The 27,969-nt window shown below is 25.0% G+C and overlaps 2 protein-coding genes across 2 annotated transcripts in view; both read right to left on the reverse strand.

The window, feature by feature from the left end:
- The window catches only part of LOC117167120 (proteasome subunit alpha type-3), an 11,969-nt gene extending 5,938 nt beyond the window's left edge, over nucleotides 1-6,031 (reverse strand). Inside the window, exons 1-3 of the mRNA XM_033351780.1 lie at nucleotides 5,912-6,031; nucleotides 5,738-5,820; nucleotides 205-596 (exon numbers count right to left, since the gene is read on the reverse strand). Coding sequence (XP_033207671.1) covers nucleotides 205-596; nucleotides 5,738-5,820; nucleotides 5,912-5,932 — 496 coding nt within the window. The 5' untranslated portion in view covers nucleotides 5,933-6,031. The remainder of the gene's footprint in view (nucleotides 1-204; nucleotides 597-5,737; nucleotides 5,821-5,911) is intronic.
- A 3,379-nt stretch (nucleotides 6,032-9,410) lies between these two features.
- LOC117166915 (zinc finger CCCH domain-containing protein 15 homolog) lies at nucleotides 9,411-27,960 on the reverse strand. Its single transcript, XM_033351366.1, has 7 exons — nucleotides 27,740-27,960; nucleotides 27,415-27,622; nucleotides 22,343-22,596; nucleotides 17,024-17,227; nucleotides 16,751-16,925; nucleotides 14,834-15,031; nucleotides 9,411-10,034 (listed from the first exon to the last, which is right to left on the reverse strand). The coding sequence occupies exons 1-7, from the start codon at nucleotides 27,806-27,808 to the stop codon at nucleotides 9,922-9,924; spliced, it is 1,221 nt and encodes a 406-aa protein (XP_033207257.1). The 5' UTR covers nucleotides 27,809-27,960; the 3' UTR covers nucleotides 9,411-9,921.
- Between the last annotated feature and the right edge of the window lie 9 nt (nucleotides 27,961-27,969).

Genomic DNA, 27,969 nt, shown 5'->3' on the forward strand with positions numbered 1-27,969 from the left:
GTATGTACGAATTGTGCCATTCAACATTATAAGTCTATTCTCCTGCCCCCACCTAGAGAAAAAAAAGGTTCCACCACTTTTGACCGTTGCAGAATACCTACGGAAAGAGGGTTGGCGTCTAGACTCTAGACTACTAGACACTCTGCTAAATAAGATATTTAATAGAAAATTGAGATTAATTGAAATTAAAAATCTATATATTACCGACTGCACATCCGTAGTATCCATTAGAAACTCCAGAAGGATCAATCATATACATAGCTGGCCCATCTGCTTCATGTGCACTCAGGATAACGGAGCAACCATATGGTCGGACTGCTGAGTAAAGGGTATAAGCGTGCATGTACATGGACACACGTTCATTTAAGTACTTGAGAGGTATTCCGATTCCATATTGTGCACGATAACTGGCAGCTTCAGATCTTGCCGTCTCTACAATTTGTCGTGCGTCAGAAATTAATCCAGAAACCGCCATACCAACATGTCGGTCGATGTTGAATATCCGCTTGTTGGCTCCAGCTTCGTAAAGCTTGGACGTAACGAGTTTCTCCACGGCGATGACCACTCCATCTTTTCCTCGTAAGCCGATTACCGTTCTGAAACAAGAAGACGGATAAGGGTCTTAAATACATTTTTCAATTGACATTATCACGGTAGATGACGACAATATAAAAGAAATATAAATTTATAAGCTTTATTCCGAGATTAAAACTTGTATTTATTATAGGAATCCACAGGCCGCTTTCGAAAAACTGAGCATTAAACTCGAGAATTAAAAGCGCCAAGTTGGGGAAAAAGTTGAGGAATGGACCAAACTTTTATTTTCCCTGAACATTATAGTATTCAAAGATCAGCCTTTTAATCATCTGTAAAATTTTTAACTTAGGATCTTTTATAAACGTAATACGACAATTAAGATTAAAATTTCTTTATTTCAACCTAAAACTATCAACAAAAAATGGAAAAGTTAAATTTTCAGTAAAAAAAAATAATTACTTTAAACCATTTTTTATGGATAAAGCAAAATTTCCTCCTCTTCTTTTAGATTTTTTACGTATCTCGCATCTTTTGGCGTAATATAAGAATTTTCGATTTTCTGCACATTACGTTTGGCCATTCTAATACATTCTCAAACATATTTGTTTTCGTATCTTTTGTCGTTTATCCACAAATTTTTATTTTTAATGCAATTTTTATGATTAAAACCAAAACTACGTGTTCTATCAAAAAGTGATTCATAACAAATTTGTAGCTCTTTTTCGGGTAAACGATTTTTTTTAATTCATCTTTTTGCGCATCCTGCATAGTTTGATCAAAAAATGGAATTTTTTATTTTTCATTATTTTTTGTGCAATCAAAATTTGCATCTTCGATTTTCCAAAAAAATCAAAACTGTTATTATGATCATCTTAAAGGACTTTCAAAATCCATGTTTTTCTTTTCTTGACTTTTTTCAAATCCCAAAATTTTTGAAAATGCTTTAACTTTTTTAGTTTTATCCTCAATTGCTGGTTAGCGAACTCGTACGTTTTTTAGGACCTAAAAAAAGTGCGGCAAAGATCGATCTGATCTGTTCATTTTTTTTAGAGTTATTATGTTTATGGACGGACAGGAAGATGCCACAGTAAAAACTTGATTTTCGGATTCAGGGGGTCTCGAAACGTGGAGATCCGTTGAAAAACTGTAGTGTCAAATTTCAGACAATTTTAATACTCTCTCAATCATAAATGATGAAAATGTAAAAATTAATTTTTAAAAAAATAGTTAATTTTTTCACTCATGGAAGAAAAAGGAAGTTCCTCCATATAGTTGAACTTTTAAAACGATAGACAAATTTTCTGTACAACAGTTGTATTTTTAACTCGAAAATATAAATTTTTAATAACAAAAATAATATGTAATCAAACATTGCAATTTTAATCAAGAGAGGGGAAATTTCAAATCAAGAAGATTAGTGTTTACCGAAAAATACGAATTTTCAACTAAAAATGATTAGTTTTCAATAAAAAACGAAAAACTTACATTTTCAGTTTAAAAAATTTACTTAAGACCAAAAAAATTCAACATAATAGTTCAATTTTCAAAGCAGAGATGAACCTTCAACCAAAAAAATACATCTTTAACAAAGAAGTTCATTTTTCATCCAAAGACAGTTGAATTTACAATTAAAAAGTTAAAAGCAGTTAAAAAAATTAATTTTTAAAAAACAAGAAATTTGAAACCAAAGAAATGAATTTTCAAATAAAATTAATTTTCAAACAAAAAAAATGATTTTTGAATAAAATGTTTCAATCTTCTAGTTTCAATTTTTTATCAAACAAGATAAATTTTCGATGACTAATGTAATAGTAAATAGGGGCCATTCCCCCGGTTTTCAACAATAGTTGAATTTTAAAACGAAAAGGATAACTTTTTTTAGAAAATTGTTGACAACAAAATAATACATTTTTTAACTAAAAATATAATCACCAGAAAGAAGCAACTGGGAAAAAAGAAATAGAAATACAAGGAAAAAATAAATTACTGACAAGAATATTATATCAGGGTGACCGCAAAACTTCATTTTCAAAATTTCTTAATTTTTCCGAAGCTAATAATATTTAAATACCAGAATCTGAATCGGGACGACTGAAAAATCCCGAAAAATAAAATTCCCGACACTGTAAAATTTCCGAATTAGAAAATTGCCGAAAAATAAAATTACCGGTTTGTAAAATTCCCGAATAATAAATTTTTCGAATAACGAAATTGCCGAATTATAAAATTCCCGAAATTGAAAATTCCCGAATAATAATAATTCACGACAGTTTATAATATTACTGAATTAGAAAATTCCCGAATAAGAAAATACCCGACAGAAAATTGCCGAATTATAAAATATCCGAATTGTAAAATTCAATAAATTAAACCATTACAATTTTTTATAAATATATTTTATTGATTACAAATACAATAATGAAATATTATTTTTTCAATTTTTTTCAATTTTTTTAATTTCGAAAATTCTTTGAATTTAAAATAACAATAATTTTAAATAAAATATTTCTGGGCAACGCATTTTTTAATGTGCATAGAATTTGAAAAAAAAATACAAAAGCGTTCGCAAAAATCGAATTTTAAATTTATCTACATTTCGTTTCAAAAACTTTATAAGATACGATGAAAATAGAGAGTGATTATTTTGGTTCGAGGGGCAAATATGGATAAATTTAGAAGCTTTTAAAACATCCAATTTTCAAGTTCAAAAAATGAGAATTTAGCTTGCAGCCGCTGAGTTGCTGAATTTATACACTGCAATCAATCAAATATATTTATAAAAAATTGTAATTGTTTAATTTCTTGAATGTTAGAATTCGGATATTTTATAATTCGGCAATTTTCTAACGGGTATTTTATTCGTCGGGGATTTCCCAATTCGGTGATATTCGGAAATTTTCCAATTCAGTAATATTATAAACTGTCCTGAATTTTATTATTCGGGAATTTTATAATTCGGCAATTTTATTATTCGAGAATTTTATTATTCGGTATTTTTACTTTTCGGCTATTTTATTACTCGCGAATTTTATTATTCAGGAATTTTATTTTTCGGGATTTTTCAGTCATCTCTCTGAATCTTGCAATATTTCTAACATAGAATCTGTTATATATGGAATAAAAAAAATCAGATTAAAATTTAAATATTAAAAATATATCATCCTTGACAGTTATTTAGAGTGCTTTTTATAGAAATGTATAAAAAAAACAAAAGTTTTTACATTTAAAGTTACATTTAAGTATACGCAGGACACATGAAAATATTCAAAAATATGGGAAAAATAATTATTTTTAAGATTTATTTGATTATGACTTCAGCGTTTCAAAGTATTCTACCATTTTAACGTATCATAAATAAATATAGATCGTTACTGGTCATTTTATAACAAATATAAGGAAAAAATACTTATCATTATTTACCTTAACTAGGAATCAACTTCGATAACACAAAAAAACATGTGGGATAGTCTTTGAAGAAATTGTTTATATCCTTAACTCTAAAATCTTGAGCTCTACTCTTGTTGCTTATTTTTGTAACTCAATATAAGTGATACATGTGAATTTTAAATATTAAAACAATACTGTTAATATTATTCAGCAATTTTAAATTTGTCGTTTGGGACACGTGCGTGGCAAGATATTTATTTTGCGTACTTTTACATTTACAATTTATAAACGAAGTTATCTAAAATGTTGAAATTTTACTAAATAGTGCTTCGATACGAGTACTTTACTTCAACATTTCTAGAATAAATTTATTAATCAACAGAAAAGTGGAAAATAACTGGGAATTTCAATTAATATTAAAATTAATATGATTTTTTTTATTTATGATTTTAAATTATTGAGTAACACTTTCAAGTTTACGTGAGTTCCAAAGGGGTGCGCGAGGTAACTATTAGTTGGAATCAGGAAAGAATAAATGTTGAGAATAAAAGAGAATGTCAGGGATGTTACAGAATAATTGTTGTTGTGTAATAGGTATTAAATTTGTACGGTTTTTTCGGTATTCGCTATTCAAGAAAGATTTTAATTTATTTGATACTGAAACAATATTTTAATCATTATTATTGTCTGTGTTAAACAATTATAACAAATAATACACAATTATATTTTCAGTTAAAAATTTTTTTAATTAAAAATAACGATTTTTTAACAAAATATTTAAATTTGTAAGCAATTAAATAAATCGTCAACAAAAAAGGTAAATTTTTCACCAAGTAAATTAATATTCTATCAATAGAAAAATTTGCAACAAAATGCATAAACTTTCAACCAAATAATTGAATATTCAACTAAAGAAGATATATTTTCAACTAAAAACGCATTAGTTAAGGTTTCAGTTAAAAAAATAAATTTTCAACCAACGAAAAAAAATTATTTTTAACAAATTAGTTAAATCTTTAAAAAAGAAATGAATTTTTAACTTTATTGATAAATCTTAAAGATAAATTTTCAACGAAAAAAAGGGAATATTTAAATTTTTAGTTAAAAAATTAATTGTCAGTCAATTAGAAACGAATTTTTAATAAAATAGTTATAAATTTAAACAGAATGCTTTTGAATTAAAATTACAAAAAAATGAATGGTTAATAACGCAGTTCCACTTTCATGCCAAATTTTCCACAAACCAGTTAAATTTTCAACAAACAAAAAAATTTACTTTTTTGTTTTGAACAAATTTTTTGAATTTTTGAACAAAATTGTATTGTACGTAAAAATGCAAAAAATTGTACATTCATTCCCTACGTTTATAAATTAAATATTATTGAAATTCTACACATGTCAAGTTTTTGAAATTAAATTTTAGTAGTCACAATGATACTTCGTTCTCAGAAATTGTGAACAAAATTTGGGTCCACGCCATAAAAATTGCGAATTTTAGTTTCCGGCTAGGAAAAATCACGACATAGAACAAAAAATCAGAAAATCAGGACAGTGTCTGATAAATCAGAACTTCTCAGCACCCTAGTATCAATAAAACCAATAATTATTCTAAATTTCTGAGCTAAAAGTTTAAAATTACCTAAAGAATAATTTTTTTTTTAATAAAAATGTAATGCAAAAGTCATTAAAAGCTGACATCACTCCAGTCATGAAAATTATGGAACTGTTATAGGAACTACATACAGCTTATTTCAGACTCAGTGATTTGAATAAATGTTGCGAATGCAATAAAATAATAAAAAATAAGGCTTACCCGCTATTTTCTACGGCTTTCTGGGCATATTCCACTTGAAAAACTCGACCATCCGGCGAAAATTGAGATGCAGAAAGATCGTACTGAAAATGAAAGTGAGGTTAGGTATAGGTTTAAGTTACATTTCAAAAGGGAGAAACCTTTTTTCATTGCTTTTAGTAAACGTCTACTTACACCTGTTCCTATCGAACTCATGTTTGCGTTTAATGTAGAAAAATTCGTAAGAACTAAATGCAAAAAATAATTGTTTACGAGCCTATCCGGCGTGAATAGGCGGAAATCAAACCATCAAAACCCAATTGTCAGAATAGTGGTCACGTGGTTACAAATACGTCATGTGATTGGATGAAATTTTCGGAATAAGAGGAAGGTCATCGAGATTCTGGCTAATCGTAGTGCATATTTCTGATAGACTCGAATTTCTGATTAGTTAAAAGTTAACAATATTTGGCGCCACAATTTTGAAAAATCTCAAAGTTTACAAAAACAAATTATTTTTCAACCTTAATTTTTTTCAAGATTATCTCAATATAATTATTTTAAGATTATTTAAGTTTTTAGATATGTTATCTTAAAATTTCAACAATATAGTTGAGTCTTCTAGCAAAAAAGATGAATTTTCAACGAAAATTGTAATACGTAATTGAGATTTCAACCAAAAATATACACATTTTGAAGAAAAACAGTTTATTTCAATCAAAAAAGGCTTTTTTCTATCCAAATAGTTGAATCCTCAACTAAGCAAACTATTTCCAACAAATTAGTTACATTATCCACCTAAGAGATGAATTACCAACTAGAATGATTGATCCTCAACCAAAAAAAAATATATTTTCAACGAACTAGTAGAATTTCCAACCAAAAAAAGATTTTCATTTTTAATAGAAAATACTTGAGTTCATCCAGACATCACGATTTTTCCAAAAAATAGTTGAATTTTCAACCAAAAAAGATTTTTCTCTGAAGAAAAAATAAATTTTAACAACTTATTATTCTAGCGGAGAAATGGTAATTTAATAAAAAAATTCCAATGACTATGTATTTTTTAAGTTTATTTGTTTCTTTGGTTTTAAGTTTATATAAATGGAGTTTCAAAGCTTCTTCAGACAATTCGAGGATTTCAATTCGGTCGAAAAAGAGTTTTTTTCTTCTTCTATTTTGGTGGATTTTAGAATATTTTCGAAGGTCTTTTAAAGTTTTAACATATTTTTAATCTCTTAAAAAATAAAAAATTCTCAAATATTTTTTAAACTGGCTCAAAGAATTTTACCTAAAATCTTCCATATTCTTTTTGATCAATTTAGAAATCTTTTAAAATCTTTAAAAAATATCTTAAAAAATAATGCAGTTTTTCTACAAAATTGTAAATCATGAAAAATAAGGTAAATTGCCTTCACATTTTCCAGAATTTTTTTGTACAATGGTAATAAATTTTTTCAATGACTTGGGATTTTTTCAGATATTCATTAAATGTTAATTTTATAAAATGATAAATCATTGGAAGTTTTCCCACGAATATTAAGAAACATTTTAATTCACTTAAAACCTTTGAAAATTCTTAAAAACCTTCTGCATTTTTTGTTTGAAATCTTCAATGATCTACATTTGGTTTTAAATTCATTGAAATCTTTTTAAGCTGAACCTTATTTGTTGTCGAAATTTTAGGTAATCATTTGAAATTTTTAAAACCTTTTTTAATTTTCTTGTCAAATTCATTTTTCAAAATAAAAATAATAATTTGACATTTTTCCAAGAGTTTTAAGAAAAAAATTATTCTCCTAGAACCTTTCAAAATCCTTAAAAATCTTTTTTTTTTATTAAAATCTTTAAAAATCGAAGTTTTGTTTAAAATATGTTGAAATCTTGTCAGGTTTTAAATTAGTTAAATAGTTGTGCAAATAATTGTTTAAACCCTTGAAAATTAAAAAAATTATCTTTATTATTTAGGAATTATTTACAATTTTCATTTTTTTCAAATTTATTCCTATAATCAAAGAGGAATTTTCAGTCTATAAGGACGAATTTTCAACAAAAATTAACATTTCTTACATATAACTTTTTATAAACGAAATAAAATAATTTCAAATTGATTTATTTCTATCATAAAGTAGGAATTTTCAATAAAAAATAAAAAAATGTCATCAAAATACTTGAATTTTCAACCAAAACCTTGAACAAAATAGTATATTTGCAATAAAATGAATGAATCTTTAACAGAGTAGTTAACTTCTTAATCAAACTGTTAAAGCTTTAAACTACAAAAATAAATATTCAACCGTACAGAAAAATTTTCAAACAAAAAAGATTAAACTTCAAGAAAAAATATTTTCAACCACTTTCTACCAATTTTTTTTCAAGGGAGTTGAATTTTCAATTCAAAATGACAAATTTTCGGTCCAGTGTCAAATTTTGAATAAAATAGTCGATTTTTCGATCAAAAAAGATTACTTTTTATAAATATACTTGAATTTTCATCAAAATAATGCAATTTTTAATCAAACAGTTGAATTTTCAAGCTAAAAAGCCGAATTAATTTTAAGCCAGTTAATTTTAAACCTGAAAAGATTAATTTTCTAATAAAAAGACGAATTTTCAATAAAGTATATGAATCTTAAAATGATTAAATTTTTAACTAATAAACGTCAATTTTCAACTAAAAATGTCAAAGTTAAATCTTCCGTGCAAAAATAATTTTCAAACAAAATAGTTAAATTTTCAACCAGAGATGAATTCTTAACTAAAATGATGAATCTTCCAAACAAAAAGACAAATTTTCATCGAATAATGATTTATCAGTCAAGAAAGAAGAAAGTTCTTCCAAATTGCATTTTCAAGCCAAAAGAGGAATTTTCTGTAAAAAAGGTGAATTTTCAACTCGACAATACGATTTTTTAACAGAAAACTTAATTTTTAACTAAACAGTTTCACTTTAAAAAAGAAGACATTTCCAGCCAAGAAGACTAATGCGAATTTTTAACTAAAAAAATTTATTTTCAACCAAAAATGGAAAAATTACATTTCGAGCTCCAAAAATGACTTTTACCTGAGTAGTTGAATTTTCAAATCAAAAAGATATATCACCCAGGGATAAATTTTCAGCGAGTTAAATCTTCAACCAAAGAAGATTTGTTTTCAACCAAAAATTTGTATTTTTAAACAAAAAATAATTGTTTTTAAACCTAAGTCGAATTTTCGAAAAAATGTTCAGTTTTCAACCAGAAAAAATTTCAGTTGAATTTTTTACATCGAAATATAAATTTTCAACAAAAAATTTAATTTTCCACCAGAAAGGATGACTTTCTAACAAAATTGTTAAATTTGCAACCACATTATAAAATGTTTAACTAAAAATATAATTTTTTATTTTCCCTGTCCATCAACGTAAGAAGACCCCAACTTTAATAGTTTAACATTTTTTAACATAAAATCTTCTATAAACAAAATAATACGATTTTTAATAAAAACTCCAAATTTACTATCCTTGATAGTTATTTAAAGTGCCCCTTATAGAAATCCCTCGATTATTACATGGGCTTTTTCAAAATCCCAGACTTTTCCTTGACTAATAAAATTCCCTGATTTCCCCTGACCGACAGCCACCCTGGGTAAATAAAATAAATTCATAATAAGTTTAAACCTCAGGAAAATGTACAATTTAAAATACAATATCTTTATTATCTAATATCATTTTATTTAACTTTTACTTAAAAAGAGATTGGGAGAGGTTCATGATAAAAATATTTTAACCGTAAGTTCCAAGTCTATTGTAAACGGCGTATTAAGTTTGTAATACGATCACATCGATCACGGCACAGAACGGAGCAGTTTAAAAATTCATGCAGTTGGATAGTTTGTGATTACAATTGACTTTCCTAATATTCTTACAAACCGAAAATTGAATAAATAACTAACGATTTGAATCAACTTCTAGGATAGCCTAAACCACAATTCCAAATTCATCAGATTTATTATGTACCCATTTATAAACATCTCCTACTTATTGAATAGTTCCACTTCTCTGATAATAAGTTATTTAAGATGTACTGAGCGGAATATACATGAACGCAGCCGATCGACATGCGTCGATTTCTAAACGAAAACTGAATAATCGAAGAGATAGTACTTTTGGATACGAGTATCAGGAAGGGTTTTGAATCGAGGAGAGTGAAAAGGGGACATCTGGATCACTCCTCCAAGTCCAGGTCCCCTAATTCTTCCTCCAGCCCTTCCAGGTCTTCTTCCGTGAAGAGGTTCTCGTTAATTGCTAAAGCTGCAGCACCTTCTCCCAGGACCGTCACTAGAAAAACACAACATTTTGTATTGACAACTTTGATTTTCAGAACGAAACGTGAATTTATACTAATAAAGTGGCAGTATGTATTATGGGGTGCCCCGCAGTGGGGCGAAAATAAACGAGACTCAAAATAACTTGCAGAAGCCATTTATTGACCGATTTAGGATTTTTCTTTTAGAAAAATTCTTCATTCAATTTAAAAGAAACTAGAGTCATGAGAGGTGAACAATTTTTTTATAGAAAACCAGAACTTCGAATAAATATTTAGTTTTTAAGTTTATTTGTTTTTAATATTATTGGGACTGGTGGTCTACCATTTCGCAACCTGGTGCCGAAAACTGGAACTAGAAAGAGTGGGTACAATTTTGAAGATGTATTTACATTTTTTCATAAATGCGTTTTAGATAGAATTACCATCTTACACTGTGAAAAAAACCACATTTTTCTCAAATAGGTTAAAAAAACAATTATTTCACTATTTCAGGTAAATTTCAATAAGCTTAAATAAACTTTAATTAATGTATATAGCGACAAATTTAATCAAGATTATGCAGAGTATACGAATAATAGACAATTAGAATTTAAATACGAAATCGAACCTAACTTTTAGATCGGATTTTTAAATAGTAAATATTTCCTGTATAAATTAATAAAAATTTACTTTAAGTTCATTTTTGCTTCAAAATAGGTCTATTTAAGTTTATAATCTTTTAAAAATTATAATAAATAGTTTAATCATTGCTTTTTCTTAGAAAAATATTTCTTTCAAAAAACGTATTTTTTCATTGTATAATATTAAAATTCCATCTTAAACCCTTTATTTCCGATAAATGTTCATTTTTATTATTCAATCAATACTTTAAAATTCCAGACAAAAAATCGTTAAAACACTTTTATGCACGAATTAAAATGAATCTTTAAAATCATGAATTTTTATTGAAATATTTTTATTTTTAACCAACTAGTTGAAGTTTCAACTAAGAAGATTAATTTTCTGACACAAATAGATGATTTTTCAGAAAAAAAACCACCAATTTTTAACTAAATATTTCAATTTTAAATCAAGTAGATGTATTTTTTATCAAAAAACATCCATTTTTAATCAAATAGTTGAATTTTCAACCAAGAAGATTAATTTTCTACTCAAAAATATAAATTCTCAACACAATAAAGAAATTTTAAATAAAAAAAAAATGCCAATTTTCAACCAAAGGCTTTAATTTAAAATCAAGAAGATTAATTTTCTACCAGAAACGAATTTTCAATAAAATAATTACATTTTTAATTACATAGTTAAATTTTAAACCAAGATGAATAAGTTTCTACACAAAACGATGAATCCTCAACAGAGTACATAAATTTGAAATAAAAAATATTAATTTTTTACCAGAAAAGACAATTTTTCAACAAAATACATACATTTTTAAAGATATAGTTGAATTTTCAACCAAGAATAATTTGCCAGACAATAAAGAAAAATAATGTTAAATTTTCAAGCGAAAAATATGAGCTTTTAACAAAATAGTTGAATGTTCAACAATATAGTTCAATTTTCAATCAAAAAGATGAATTGTCAAACAAGAAGATTAATGTTCTACCCAAAAAAGATAAATTCTTTAAAAAAACATCAATTTTTATTCAAATATTTTTATTTTTAACCAAATAGTTAAATTTTCAACCAAATAGTTGAATTTTCAACCAAGAAGATTAATTTTCTACTCAAAAATATTAATTTTCAACACAATAAAGAAATTGTAAACAAAAATTAAAAAATGCCAATTTTTACTAGAAAAGAATTTTCAATTAAATGCTACATTTTTATTTCAACAGTAAAATTGTAAACCAAGATCATTTAATTTTCTACCAGAAAAGAAATTTTTTCAACAAAATGCATAAATTTTCAACCGAACAGTTGAATTTTCAAGTAAAAAGATTAATTTTTTTACCAAAGAAGACAAATTTTCAACGAAATACGTAAATTTGTAACCAAATAGTTGAATTTTCAACCGAGAATATTAATTTTCTAACAAAAAAAAATAAATTCTCAACAGAATACATACATTTTAAACCAAAAATATTAATTTTCCATCTTAAAACCCTTTGTTTCTGATAAATGTTCATTTTTATTATTTAATAAATACTTTAAACTCCACAAAAATAGTCGTTAAAGCACTTTTTTGCACAAATTCAAATGAGTCTTCAAAATCGTACCTATTCTTTCTTGTTTAGATTTTTGTCACCAGGTGGCCTATCGCAGTTTAATCACTCCCAATATACATATAATTTTTCTAAGATTCGTGGGAAAATTCAAAAAGATTGCTGAAATCAAATATAAATTTCAACAAAAAAGTACATTTACATCCAATGACGAATTTCTTAACCAAAATGATTAATCTTGTGAACTAAAATATAATATTTGGTATTTAAATTAAAAAAGAATTTAATTTTAAATAAAAAGAGTGGAATTAATCCGAAATTAGAGACAAATTTTCAACATAATAGTTAAATCGTCGACCAAATCTGATTAATTTTCAATCAAACAGTTGCAATATTAATCAAAGAAGATAAGATTTGTATCATAAAAGATTAATTTTTTTAATATCTTTTAAACTCAAATTATTTGTGAAATTTTGAAAAAATAATTCAAAAATTTTAAAAATTTTCTAGAAATCTTGCAAATTTTTATATTTTAGAAAAGCTTTACAAACATATTTGAAAAAATTTCGCAGGATTCTTAAACAGTTTTTTAGTTTCTTGTTGCCTTTAAAAATGCTTGAAAAGCTTAGAATATTTCTTTTAAAATCTTCAACAATCTGTATTTGGTTTAAAATGTTTTCAAATATTTAAAAAAATGCTAAGCCTTCTAAATATCTTTTTAAATTATTCTAATGTTTCATAGAATTGTTTTCAAATTCTGCAAAATAAAGAGAAAACTTTTTTTAATCTTCAAGAATCTTTTTTGACAATTTTGAGAATCTTTTAAAATTTACATGTTTAGAAATCTTTTTAAAAAATTTTCTTATAATTAATTTTTAAAAATAAAAAATAAATCAAATATTTCCCGATAATCTTACAAACAATTTGATTAATTTGATCCCTTCAAAACTCCTTGAAATGTTTATCAATTTTATTTCAAAATCTTCAAAAATTTACATTTTGTTGAAATTTTAACAAATATTTTCAAATCTTCAATTATTTTTGGAATTTTTGCAAAGTTTGTAAATATTTTTTCGAAAATTATTAAGTTTTTTTCTAAAATTTTATAAAAAAAAATTTCTTAAAAATATTTTAGATTTTTTAAAAACATTTTTATATATCATTTGAAACGCCATTTTTCAAAACAAACAATAATTTTGAATTTTCCCAGGAATAATTGTTCTACTGTTATTTACTCCACAAAATTTGTTTTCGTTGTAAAATATTTTCAAATATTCTGTTAGCATTAATTTTTCAAAATAAAAAAACATTTGAAATTTTCCCAGAAATGTTAAGAAACATTTTTTATTATCTTAAAACCTTCCAAAATTCTTAAAACGGTTGAGAATTTTTTATTTAAATTTTCAAAAATTTATATATTATTTTTAATATTCTGAAATCTCGAAGTTTTAAATTAAGTTTGAGTCTTTACAAAACTTCCAAATATCTTTTAATTTTACTCGAATTTTGTCTAAACGAATAACTGTTTAACATCAAAATTCAACAATTTTTGTTAAAGATAAAAAATTTTTTAAATCCAACAATTAAAATAAATTCTAACGTTCAAAGTTAAAATTGAGCTTTCTGAAATGTTAACGACTCAAGGCTTTCTGTTTCAGAAGATTCAGTTTCAAATGGTTTAGTTTTAAATATTTGAAATAAACAGTGCAACATTAAAAAATATTAAGGAATTGTTCTTTTTCCTATTTAAAATTTTCAAATTGAATGGCGTTTTATTATGGATTTGTTAATTTAAAGTTATTTTATAACTGAAAAAAGCTGGTAAATTTTCCATCTAAGATTGAAACTTGTTTTAGTTATAAGGCTTTCAAATAGAAATAGTTCAATTTTTAACGTTAAAATCTCTAAATTGTTTAATTTTCAAAAGATTCAGAATCGGTCTGTAGTTTTTTTATTACTCCAACTACAGTTCAATTTTAAAAATTATTAATTAATTTATATTCACTATTAATTAATTTATATTCACAGTTGCTCAAATTAAATCGTTTTTTGTAAAATAAAATACTAACGCTGTTAATTTTTAATTGCTTAAGTCTTAAGAAATGCATTTAAAAATGATTTAAATTTAAAATTCACCCTTAAACATGAAGATCTACCGTGGAAAATTTAGATTGTAAAAGATTTTACAATTACATATTGAAATCTGAATGTTTTCATAATTGAAAATTTTAATAATTGAACTTCAAAATTAAAAAAAAATCGAAATCAAACTTAAGTTTAATTACATTATATGATTTGATATGAAATTTGTGATATTTCAATTGATTGGATAGATTTTTCTTTTAAAAATTTGTAAATTTTCCGGTCAAAAAATAAATTCACTGTCATTTCCCAGCCGTCACCCTGAATTAATTATTTTTGTAATAATAAATATGAAATATCAAATAATATTGTAAGATTTATTATTACAAAAATGACCAGTTGATCGAAAAAATTTAATATCATGTTTATTCAAGTTTTTCTAGTTCGCAACATTTGACATCTAAAATTTAATAATCTGAGGATTTCTAATAGAAAAAATATGAAAACGTTTAAAACAGTCACTATTTGGCTATTAAATCCTTAAATCTATGGTGAAAACTTACCAGAATCTTCGTGATTCGTTTCCGGAAGGTTGTTACTCTTCAGCCGATCTTCTTTCGCGATTGTAATACCAGCACTATCAACGTCTTCAACTTCATAAGCAAGCCTATCTACGTCCAATTCTTTATACTCAATACCATCTGAATCTTCATCTTCATCGCGAACGTAACTAGCAATCGCCTCATCACCTTCATCCATACCTGCCAAGGAAGAGAAATCATTTAGTAAATAGAAATTTAAAAATAAGAACTCTTGTGGCTATTTTTTTTAGTATGAAGCAATAAAAACTGAATTGTAAATTAAAGTATTTAAAGCGGTTGAATTTATGATAAATTTTTAAAATTGAATAATAAATTTTGTATTCAAAAGTTCAATAAATTTTTAGGTATAAAATGGAAGCTATTAATACTTCCCAATTAAACAATTCTAAATTAAATACAGTTGAAGTGCATAATTAAAATTTTTGAACTTTTATAAACTGTACAGTTCAAAAATTCAGATTTAGTTTAAAAACTGGAAGAATGAATCAATAAAATTGTCACTTTTTTAAATTATACAATTTTAAGCATTTTAAACTAGAAAAATAACATATTTAATAATTGACATTTTTTTAAACTGAACACTTTTTGGATTTTGAGTTAAATAATTAATTTTAAGTAGTTTCAAAATGGCATTTGTTCAATTATTATTTATGCATTACATTTTATTTTTGTTTCGAAATATTTTCAAATATTCTCTTGAAATAATGTTTTCGAAATAAAAAATCATTTATACTTTTTCCAGAAATATCAAGAAAGTTTGTTATCTTAAGGCATTTTAAAATCTTCAAAACTTTACACATCGATTAAAATTCTTTGAAATCTTTTCAAATTTTTAATTATTTTTTATTTTTGTTGAAAACTTCCAAACATCTGTTGATATTATTCTATTTAAAAAAAAACCTTTTCAATTTTTCTAGGAATCTTAAGATTTTTTTCATCTTACAAGACCTTTCATATTTCTAAAAATGCTTCTAAATAATTTGTTTAAATCCACAAAAATGTACAGTTTGTTTTAAATCATTTGAAATCAAGTTGAGTTTCAAACAAGTAAGTTTCAAATTGTTTCGTTTTTAATATTTGATTTATATGCACAGTGTACTATTGCTACTAATTTTAATTAAAAGATTCAAACTTTTGAATCAATAAATTTGTAAATAATCGAACTTATATCGTTTCAACCAATTTTATGTTAGAAATATTGAAAATGGAATTATATACAATTTTTTAAGGCATAATTTTTAAACCAAAAGTTAAATTATTCTTGTTTTAAGTCATTTTAAATTAATAATTGTTCAAATGTTTAAATTCATTTTAATTGAAGACTTTTTCAAACAATTCAGTTTCAAATTGTACACTTTTTAATATTCGATTTATAATTGTGCAATTTAAATAAACAGTAGAAGATATCAAAATATTTTGTTTTTTAATTACAAAAATTTTCGAATTAAAATAGTTACGTTTTTACATAAAATCAATTAATAGTTTATATTTACAGTTGAAAAAGTAAAGACGTCTTTTGTAAAAAAATAATGTACGCTTAGAAATGAAAGTATAAAATGGGAATTTTTAAAAGTGAAGATTTTAGAATTAAGCATTGTACACTGAATGATATTATAATTTAAAAAGTTAAAATTGAACTTAACATTAAAAAAAAAAGTTTAAATCTAACTTATTTTCAGCACATAATTTCTCAAAAAGCAGGAAAGGTAGAAATACTATTTTAAATTGCATTATATAATCATGTGATAAAAAAATTTGTGATCTTGTGGTATTTCAAGTCACTGGATAGAGTTTTCTTCACAAAATTTGAAAAATTCCCGGCGAATAAAACCGGTTTTCCGACTCAGCGGCCGCCCTGAGAATATAAAAGTATTTTACCATCTCCAGTAGCGAGTTCCGGATTGAAAAAGAACATTTCCCTTCCAGAAATTCCAACTTGACGACCAGCTTTGAGGTCGCTTCGTTTCTTTTCCTCATCCTTGATTGCTTGTTCCTTCTTCTCCTTTAGTTTCCTCTTCTTCCACGCCAGGAAACTCTCCAATGTTATTCTCGTCTAAAATAAAATAATTATTTCGCAACAAGAGAAATTAAAAAATACAAAAGATACAATATTTTATTACAGATTCTATGTAAATAAAAAAAAAAACGAACCTGGCTTGGTCCCAAATTAGCTCTTTCTCTTTCTATGAGATCCTCTAATGAAATTTCATCCTTCTTGTCATCTTTCTTCTTATCCTTCTTAAGAACGAATCCAGCAGGCAAAGCATGTCTGTAGATACATTTTGACCCCGACGGACATTCCCAGAACCAACCGTACTTTGCCTTTTCAACTGCCTCCAAGAAATGTTTACAAATCTGAAAGTATAATTTGTGAATTATTAATTAGTAATTACTGCAATAGAAAATATTGTAGGCCTCAGACTCACTTGAGATATGAAAAATGGTGTAAATAGTGTCACAAGTTTGAAAAAATAAGATCATAGAAATTTCTTATTTTTCTCGTTTTTTCCGCAATAAAAAATCTAACTATTATATGTTATTATTGGGTGCAAAATTGGATTATTTATTGAAAGTTCAACAATTTGACTGGTATTTCTTTTCTTTCTCGATTGACAATTTTTTGTTGTTCAAGATTCAATTATTTTTTTAACATTAATCTTTTTGGTTTAAAAATCATCTCTTTCCGTAGAAAAGTGAGACTTCTTTTTTAAAAATGCAGCTGGACGGTAAACAATTAATCAGTTGTAGAAAATTAGTTTTTTCATTGAAATTTAATTATTCCTTTTTGTGTCAAAAATTGATCTTTTTTTAGTTTAAAAATTCAAGTATTTAGTTGAAAAAATTTCAGAAACGAACAAAATTATAAAATAAAATTTAGATTAACCATTTTTCAAACTGTTTAGTTGAGAATTGTTGTTATTTCTCGAAAATTCGATCTTTTTAACAGGAAATAATTTTTGCTTGTTAAAAATGCATTTTATTGAAATAAATTTTTATTAAAATATTAACTATTATTTTTTTTATTAAAAACTCATTTTTTTATGTTTAAAATTCCACTCGTTGGCTGAAGGTTAAACTGTTTTCTTAAAAAATAATTTTTTTGTTGAAAATTATTCATTTTAGGCGAAAATTCGGTTTTTTGTGTAAAAAATTCAACTGATTCTAACATTTTTGGTTAAAACTGGTATTTTTTCCTCTAAAAAATAAACTATTTAGTTAACAAAGCTTGTTAACGAAAAAAATATAAGCTAAATATTAATCAACTAAAATTCGGACGAACACGTACATTGTTTAAACGGTTCAGTTGAAAATGTACCTAATTAGTTGAAAATTTGTCTTTTTTGGTCGAAAATTAATCTTCATGACTGTAAATTGAAACTATTTGATTAAAAATTGATGTATTTTGTTAAAAGTTCGTCTTTTCTGGTACGAAAATAATCGTCTTGGTAGAAAATTAAACTGTTTGGTTAAAATAGTATGTGTTTTGTTGAGAATTCAACTTTTCAGTAGAAAATTAATCTTTTTTGTCCAAATACCCCTTTTTGGTTTCAACTGATTAGTTGAAAACGAAATTTTGGTTGAAACTTCATATTCGTGGGTAGAAGTTTCTACTGTTTTGGCTTAAAAATTCGACAATTTGATAGGAAATTCAAGTAATTGGCACAAAATTGAATTTTTTTGTCGAAAATTGTTTTTTTTTCACAAAAAAAAATTTCTGACTAATGAAAATTCAATTACTCCATTTTTGGTTAAAAAAGAATTTTTTAGTTTAAAAAATCAACTATTTAGTTAAAAAATTTAGAAACGAAATAAATATAAATTAAAAATTAATCACATCAAATGTGCGATAACACATGCATTGTTCAAACCTTTAAAACTGTTTAGTTGAAAATTTACATAATTTGTTGAAAACTTGTCTTTCTTTGGTAGAAAATTAATCTCCTTGATTGAAAATTGAAACTATTTTGTTTAAAATTGATGTAATTTATTAAAACTTCATATTTTCTGGTAGGAAATTAATCTTCTTTGTAAAAAATTAAATTTTTTTAATGTATGTATTTTGTTGAGTATTTAACTTTTTCAGTAGATAATTAATATTTTGTGTTGAAAATTCACCTTCTTGGTTGAAAATTAAACCATTTCATTAAAAATTCAAATTTTTTGTAGAAAAATCTCATCTTTTTATTTAAAAATGCAACTATTTGATTGAAAATTAATCTGTTTTGGTTGAGAATTCAACTGTTTTGTTGAAAGTTCGTCCTTTTTGGTTTAATTCAACTGCTTTTGTTTTATAATAAAAATATTTTCTTGGTTAAAATATCAACTATTACAGTTTTTTTGGTAGCATATGCATCTTTTTTTCTTTAAAAATTCAACTACTTGGATACGGGGTAGAAACTTACGGACCCTAAGAAAGATCAAAAACATGGCTCGAAATTTCAGAAAAAAATAACATTTACGTAATTTAGGCATGTCCAATAATCAGCCATTGAGACCTTTTACCATTATATCGTAATAATTGGAAGAGAATGTTGCAGGATGTCTACTCAAAACCTAGACCAAAAATTCCCTGACAATTCCAGGTTCTTCCAGGTTTATTTTTTCAAGAGTTTATCATAAATAATGCTCTTTTTAGTTTCTCGGAATTTAATTAATATTAGAAGATATTCTTAAATATTTTAGCACGATAGATTAATTAAATAATTAAATAATACTGAAAACATAATTAATTATTTGTCTCTAAAGTCCATGAATTTAAATAATAAATCAAACAAATTTTTCATTTATCTACTTATACTTAAAATTAAGTGCATATTTAGGTAGAATAATGTGGGTATTAAATTAAGTTCCATTGAAGCCGTTTCAAATTTCTAAATTTTTAAGTTAAAATTTTTAATTTTCATGAGGATACATAAATTTTTCACAAACTAGTAGAATTTTCAATCAAAAAGATCACTTTGCTAACAAACAGCTACATTTTGATTAAAAACAGATCATTTTTCAACCAAAAATAAAATAGTTGAATTTTCAGTTAAAAAATTATTTTTGCACCAAAAAAACAAATTTATTTTTAAAACAAATTTAGTTCAAATTTTCACTAAGTAGTTTTATTTTCAAAAAAAGAAGATAAATTCATTGCGAAAATGATAAATATTTAAATGCAATACTTGAATTTTGAAAAAAAAATGAATTTTCAAACAAGACGATTATTTTTCAAACTGGCATATTAATGTTGTACCAAGAGAGACGATTTTTTTTATATGCGATTTTTTAACTAAAAACTACCAATTTTAAAACAAAAAAAAATGAATTTTTAATCAAAACTAATTATTTTTCAACCAAAATGATGAATCTCCAACTGGAATAGACGAATTAAAAAAAATGAATTTTTTAGAAAAGAAGTTCAATTTTGAAATAAGTAATTTTATTTTAAACTGAAATGATGAATATTCAACTGGAATACTTGAATTTTCAATTAAAAAGATGAATTTTCTACACAAAGAGGATTTTTCAACAAAATACATGAATTTTAATAAAAATATTTGCATTATCAAATATAAAAAGACGCATTTTTAACCAAACAGTTGAATTTTAAACTAAAAAGATCAAGTTTCAATGAAAAATAGAATAGTTCATTGTTAATTAACAAAAAATTAATATTCAATTAAAATGATCAGTCTTTAACTAGAATAGTTGATTTTTTAACGAAAAAGATTAATTTTCAAGCAAGATGATTAATTTTCACTAAAGAAGACGAATTACATCGAAAATACATGTATTTTAAATTAAAAAAAAGCTAAATTGTCAACCAACAATTGCATAGTTAAATTTTCGGTCGAAAATTAATATGTAACCAAAGAGATAAATTTTCAACTAAGACAATGTATTTTTTAATTGGAACAGTTTCTGGTAAAAAAAACATTAGAAGCATTGAAATAAAAAAAAATAGATTCATTTTCAACCTAGAAGATTAATTTCTACCAAAAAATCCAAATTTTCAACTGAAAAAGACAATTTTTCAAACAAATATTGAATATTTTATATTTTTGGTTTAAAAAAATCAATTTTCAACAACGAAAAAATAAACATACAAGTTTTCAACAAAATAGGAACAGTTGCAACTAGAATAGTTAAATTTTCAGTGAAAAAATTAATTTTCAGCCGACGAGAAAACAACGAATTTTTAACAAAATAGCTCATTTTTTAACCAAGGAGATGAATTTCAAAATAAATTATGGATCTTTAACAAAAAATTAATTTTTAACAAAAGAATAACTCTCAACGAAGTAATTAAATCCTGATTCAAGAAAGATGAATTCGGAACCAAAATTATATTAATTGATATTACAAAGAAAGAGGATTTAAATTTTAATAAAAAACAATGGTGGAATTCAACCAAAAAGGACGAGTTTTCAACAAAATTCATGAATTTTCAACCAAATACTTGAATTTTCATGTAAAACCGTTTAATTTGTAACCAGAAACAGAATAGTTGAATTTTCAGTTAGAAAAATTGACTTCAACCCAAACAAAAAAAAATAATTTTCAACAAAACAGTTCAATACATCAATATAAAGTTACTTTTACAAATGAAGAATCATTGTTATTGATAGGTCAGAGATAAAATTTTTCTCTTTAAAGGATTAAATGCTCTCAAAGTTCTGTAGAAAAAGAGGCCATAATGAAGTATATTTGTCTATTTTTTAAGTAGATGTTGCAAGAAAAGTGCATATTTCAATGTTTTCTTAAATTTTCAATAAGTTCTTTCATAATCAATGTTCTTTCATGTTCCTGGGCTTATTTTGAAGCTATTTTTTCACAGTTTCATACCATCTTATAAGTAAAAATCGTAAAAAAATTCCCTTATAAAATTGCAAGGACTTGAAGATGTAACAAAAAGTTGGAAAAATTCCAATATTCTTTGTAGTAACCAAAATATTTTTGTAGAATATATGAAACATATAATCATGAACTTTCTGTAAAATTTCCTGCAAATATATATTTACTTAATTTTTATTCTGATTTGCTTCAAAATGAGCACAAGAATATTAAAAAATATTGATTATTAAGGAAATTATTGGAAATTTAAGAAAACATTGAAATATACACTATTCTTGCAATATCTACTTGAAAAAAAGACAAATAGGCCTTCCTGGGCTCATTTTCTACCGAATTTTGAGAGCGTTTAATCCTTTCAAGATAAAATTGTTTAGCTCTGATATTTAAATTTAAGAGAACTTAATCAATCATAAAAAAATAAGTGTATTCAAACTTTTGACCTGTACTGAATATAAAAATTCCCTGACAATTTTAGGTTTTCCAGATAGAGTAGAAACCCTATGCTCTCTTTAGTGTGATTTTTTTTGCCTCGAAATAGTAGCAAAATAGTGCGATTGGTAGAAAAAAAGTGTGAAATAGTGTAGTGAGTCTTAGGCCTGATATTGTTATTTAGATTCGAAAAAAACTTGCAATGTCAGTCGTTGGCCGATTCGCTGTTGCAGCCCCGTGTTTCAAATCTACAACTTCCTTCAGTTTTTCTTCATCCCATTTATCCATAGTATCAGCTGCCTTATCATCCTCATCATCATCTCGCATGTCGCAGTAAAGCGAACGCTTTTCTGCCTTTCGTTCTATGGTCAAGTCGTGAGAGAACTTGCACTTGTTTCCTTTCGTACATTGTCCTTGTTTGAAAAATGCACATATCACGGACTTCGGGTCGATTCCTAAAGTTCAAAAATATATTTATCTCGGAACAGACAAAAAAATGTAGTATAATATTTATAATCAAATACGAAATTCTTGGGAATTAAACAAATTTAACGATCTTTGGAAAACACGCTCTTAAATATCTCGATTAAAATTGAAAACAAAATAAAAAATAAGGAAGAAAAAGAAGCATGGTGGCCGTATTAATCGACAAAATAAAATCCCTGGGTTTTCCCGGTTCGCAAACATTTTTCACAGTCAATGATATTTAAAAAATTGAACACTAAAGCTGAAAAATTGTCCACTTGAGGTAATAAAAACTGAGCTGCAAATGAAAGCACTCAAAGTGGAACTGTTAAATTTTGAACTTTTAAAATTGAAATTTAAAAGTTTTTAATTAAAAAATGTTGTATTCAAATGTTCAATAGTTTACGCGTAGAAAATTGAAGTTACTAACATTTTTCAATATAAAAATATATAAATCCACCTTATCATTTTCAATGCTCTAAATTAAGAAATCAATCAATGAACTTTAAAATTTTCAAAATTATATAATTTTAAGGAATTTTAAGCTAGAAATATCAAATATTGAAAAATTGAAAATTTTAACTGAACACTTTTTAAATTAGAAATTCAATTATTTTCTTTTTAAATAGTTTAAACATCCTTGGAAAGCTTCAAAATTTTATTTCAAAATCTTGAGAAATCTAAAAGTTGTTTTAAATTTGTTTTAAATTTAAAATTATTTTGTAAATTTCTTCACAACTTCTAAATATCTGTCAAAATGAATTGAAATTTTTCCATAATTTTCAGAAAATCCTGAACATTTTAGAAAATTTCTTTACAATTTGAATGTATAAATAACAAATGAACATGTATTATTTGTAGGCGAAATTTGGGTCATTTTAAGAGATGTAGAAGTTTTGAAAAAATTCAAACTTAATGTAAAACTTGAAATGATAGCCTAATATAAAACAAAATTTAGATTTTCGCAGATTTTAAACAAAAAAATTAGATTCTTCTCAAGAATTGTGAAAGACTTAAAAAGAATAAAAACATTTTCTTAAGATTCCTAGGGAAATTAAAAAAAAACTTCTCATTTTGAAAAATTATTCTAAGAGAACATTAAAAAAGTTTTTCAAAGATTTAAACAAAATTTTCATAAAAGATTCTAGAAGATTTTATGAAAACTTTGTAAAATTTGTATGATAATTTTTAATCTTTTTAAAACTCCTAAATATTTCTTAAAATTACTCAAACTTTTTTTTACAAATGTTCATTTGTAAATTATACATCAAAAATTAAAAATTTCACTTACAAATTAAGCATTTTTCAAATGCCACCATTAAAATTGTAACGTTCAAAGTTTAAAGCTCTTCGAAATTTTAAAGATTCCAAGTTTTCTATGTCAAACAATTCAGTTAAAGATTCTTTACTTTTAAATATTTGGTTTCAATTTACTTGTCTTAAATAAAAATTCAAATATTGCTAAATATTCAATAATTCATCTTTTTTTAAATTAAAAATTTCAAATTAAATGGGTTAAAAATTGAATATTTTAGACTGAAACAATATTTTAAATTAAATAAAATCCTTTAATTAAGAATATATTATTATGAAGTTATTTTTAGGTTGAAAATAGTTTATAAACTTTCAGTCACACGCATTTAAAAATTCTTTAAATTAAAAATGTAAGCTTAGAAATAAAAATGTTTAAAGTAAGAAAATTTTGAAATGCGCATCGCAAGCTAAATAATAGCATAATTGAAAAACATAACAATTTAACTAATTATTCAAAAATGGTTGAAATCTAACGACAGATTTTTCTTCTACAAATTTGTCAAATTCCCGGTCAAAACAAAAATCACTGTCAATTCCCGGTCTCAAAAAATTCCCCAATTCAATTATTAGAATCCAATAACAAAATCCAACTATTTTTCATTCAGAGATTATTCGTCATAATTTTATTTGTTTAAAAATTGTATTTTATTTTGTTGAAAACTAATCTCTTTTAATAGACATTTAAGCTTTTTGGGTTGAAAATTCAACTATTGTTTAAAAAATGCATTAAATTATTAAATTAAATTACTTGGCTAAAAATCGAACTACTTTGTAAAAAATAAATTTTGACTCTTAAAGATACAAAGTTTTAGGATGGAAAGACTATTGTTTTTGCTATTGATTCTGAACCAATATATTTTTGTCTATTTGTCTTCTTTTTATTTATTATGTACTTGTCTCTAATTAGCCGGAAAGGATGTACTTCAAAAATTTAATTTTGATTTGTGAATTTTTTTCATGCTCTGATGTTGGTACATCAAATTATTCATAAGAAAGAAAGTTTCATTTCGATCTTAAATTAATCATATTACTTTCTCAGTTTCAAATTCAGCTTTTTCGTTTAGAAAATAATTACTTTTGTTGAAAAATGCAATTGCCTGATTGAAATTTAGTCTGTTTTGATTGAAGAATCAACTATTTTGTTGAAAATTCATCATTTTAGTTGAATTTAATTGCTTCTTTATTTAAAATTTAAATTTTTTGGTTACATTAACTATTACATTTTCGATGTAGAATTAATCTCTATTGGTTAAAAATTCAGTTTTTAAACTGAAAATTTAACTAATCTATTTTGAAATAAAAATTTAGTTTTCATACATTGTGGTTTAAAATTCATTTATTTTTCTTTGAAAATTCACTTTTTTGTTTGTAGTAAGCTCATTTTCTTGGTTCAAATACGATTTTTTTGGGTCAAAAATTAAACTATTTTGGTAAAACACTCAATCATTTAGTTGGAAATTTAATTTCTTTTGTAGAAAATTTGTATTCTTAACTTTAAAGTTCACTTTTTTTGGTTGAAAAGTCAAGTTTTCGGTGAAAAATGCAACCATTTTCGTCGAAAATTAGTAAATTATTAATAATACATAATATAAATATCATAAAATATAAATATTGCTGAATTCAATTGCCACGACGAGAGTTTATCTACTTAAAAAAATAATTCTGTTTAAGATTAATCCTTTCAGTTGAAATTTTTGTTGTTGTGAATTAATATTTTTTAACTGAAAATTTAACTATTCTATTTTTTGTTAAAAAGTGTTCTTTTTTAGTGGAAAGGTCAACGGTTTAATTGAAAATTTCTAATTTCGGATTAAAGGTTCGACTGTTTTATAGAAAATTCATCTCTTTTAGTACAAATTTCATCTTTTTCTATTTAGAAGTCAAATTTTTGATTGCAAATTAATTTTTTTTAATGAAAATGAACTTTTTCGTTGAAAATTGATATTTTTGGGTTAAAAACAAAACTGTTTAGTAGAAAAGGTATTTTTCGCTTGAAAATTCAACATTTCGGTTGCATTTTTTTACTTTCTTGACTAAAAAACCTTTTATAGTTGCAAATGTATCTTTTTTGGGTTAGAAAGTCGTATCTTTTATTGAAAATTAGTCTGTTTTGGTTGAGGCTTCAATTCTTTTGTTGAAAATTCGTAATTTTTAATTGGTATTTTAATTTCATTCAAAATTAAATATTTTTTGTTTACATTAACTATTACATTTTTCTTTAAGAATTAATCTTTATTAGTCAAAAATGTAGTTTTTAAACTAAAAATGTGCCTTTGATAGTTGAAAATACAAATGGATGATTGAAAATTCATATATTTTGTTTAAAAATTCATCCTTTTTGGTAGAAAACTAATCTTCTTGGTTTAAAAAATGATTTTTTGGGGAAAATTTTTTCGTAGAAAAATAGTAAATTATCAATATTACATAATATAATATAAGAAATGATAAATATTATTAAATTCAATTGCCAGGTCACGAGCTTAACTACTTTACAAGAATTAATTTTGTTTAAGATTCATCTCCTCATTTGTAATTTTTTTTCTTGTGAATTAATATTTTTTGACTGAAAATGTAACTGTTCCATTTTTGTTCGAAAAGTGATTTTCTTAAATGAAAAGACAGTACAGATTTAATCTATTTCTGGTGAAAAGTCAACTGTTTGGTTGAAAAAAAAAATTTTTTATTGAAAATCAACTTTTCTGTTTAAAATTCATATTTTTGGGTTGAAAATAAAACTGTTTGCTAGATAATTCGTCTTTTTAGCCGCAAGATTCAATAATTTCATTAAAATGTTGTTTAGTTGCATCAGCTATGAAATTTTCCGTTGTTAATTCATATAAGTTTTAAAAAAAAAATTGTTTTTAAATTAAAAGATAACTATTTGGGTTAAAAATGCAACTGTTTTAGTAGAAAAACTCAAGTATTTAGTCAAAAATAAAATTGTCTTGTAGAAAATTCGTTTTCTTGCCTTAAAAATTAATTTATTTTCATAATGGAAATTCATATTTTGGTGTTCAAAATGGAACTGTCTTGTAGAAAATGCAACGATTTTGTAGACAAATGGTTTTTTTTGGCTTGAAAATTAACTTTTCTGTTCAAAATTCCTTTGGTAAAAAATTGATCCTTTTCGGATATTCAACTTAAAATCTTAGGAATATGGTACCTACAATAATTAAATAAATTCCGGTTTTGAGAGCATTTTTAGTCTTTGAAGTGTGCAAGCTCCTTCTTTTTTGTATTTTTATTTGTCTATTTTTTTAAAATCACAGCCAAAAAATATTTACTAAAGTCTAGTAACGATTCTGTGTCCATTCATAACAAACTTTTCATAGTAAAACATTAAAATGATTTATGCTGAATTTAATTCCTTAATTTAGAAAATATTTTTGCCCAAAAAAAAGTTTCATAATAGACTCTCGTTGAAACTCTAATCAATCTAAAATAATTTTGATTACAAATAAACTCGTAGAAACATGTTTGTATAGGAAATTTACCCTTTTCAACTTTCTGGGTCTGGACTGGTTTAAATATCAGGGCTAACTCCTGCTGTTCCTTCAATTTCTTTTCTTTTTCTAATTTTTTAGCATTGGGATCGTCGACCTTGCGTGGATTAAGGCCCCCAGACTTTACTTGTTTTTCTACTTGTTGAATGAATTTTTGCTGCTTGGCACCTTTCTTGTTTTTCATACCAAAAGTTTTGTCCTGTCATTGGAAAAAAGTGAAAATGTAGATAACTATATCTGGAGACATCGTTCCAGGTAAAAAATAGAACATGTGGCCCAGAGACCAAATTTGTTGGTTAGCAAAACGTCTTCTCACCTCGATAACCTTCTCCTTTTTCTTCGCCTCCACCTTTTTGCTTGGCGCCGATGTTTTTTTAGGCGGCATTGTGCGTGTTTGTTTTCTACCTGTTTATTGATAATCTACGAATTCTGGTATCCAGATTTCACGTCAGGATTGGCATAAGAAACGACATATTTACGCCATTTACGCGGATTTACTGGGATGGCCCCCTCTTTCCTGTCTCTCCAGTCAGACAGACAGTCTCT

The sequence above is a fragment of the Belonocnema kinseyi genome, chromosome 2, assembly GCF_010883055.1.
Source record: "Belonocnema kinseyi isolate 2016_QV_RU_SX_M_011 chromosome 2, B_treatae_v1, whole genome shotgun sequence".
Taxonomy (NCBI): Eukaryota; Metazoa; Arthropoda; class Insecta; order Hymenoptera; family Cynipidae; genus Belonocnema; species Belonocnema kinseyi.

What these genes read in the sequence shown, in the direction of transcription:
- LOC117166915 (XM_033351366.1), bottom strand. Translation starts at nt 27,808, where the DNA reads ATGCCGCCTAAAAAAACATCGGCGCCAAGCAAAAAGGTGGAGGCGAAG. An exon ending in ATCGGCCAACGACTGACATT is followed by an intron (nt 17,228 to 22,342) that starts GCAAGTTTTTTT and finishes TTATACTTTCAG; the next exon opens with ATTTGTAAACATTTCTTGGA. An exon ending in CTAATTTGGGACCAAGCCAG is followed by an intron (nt 16,926 to 17,023) that starts GTTCGTTTTTTT and finishes ATTTTATTTTAG; the next exon opens with ACGAGAATAACATTGGAGAG.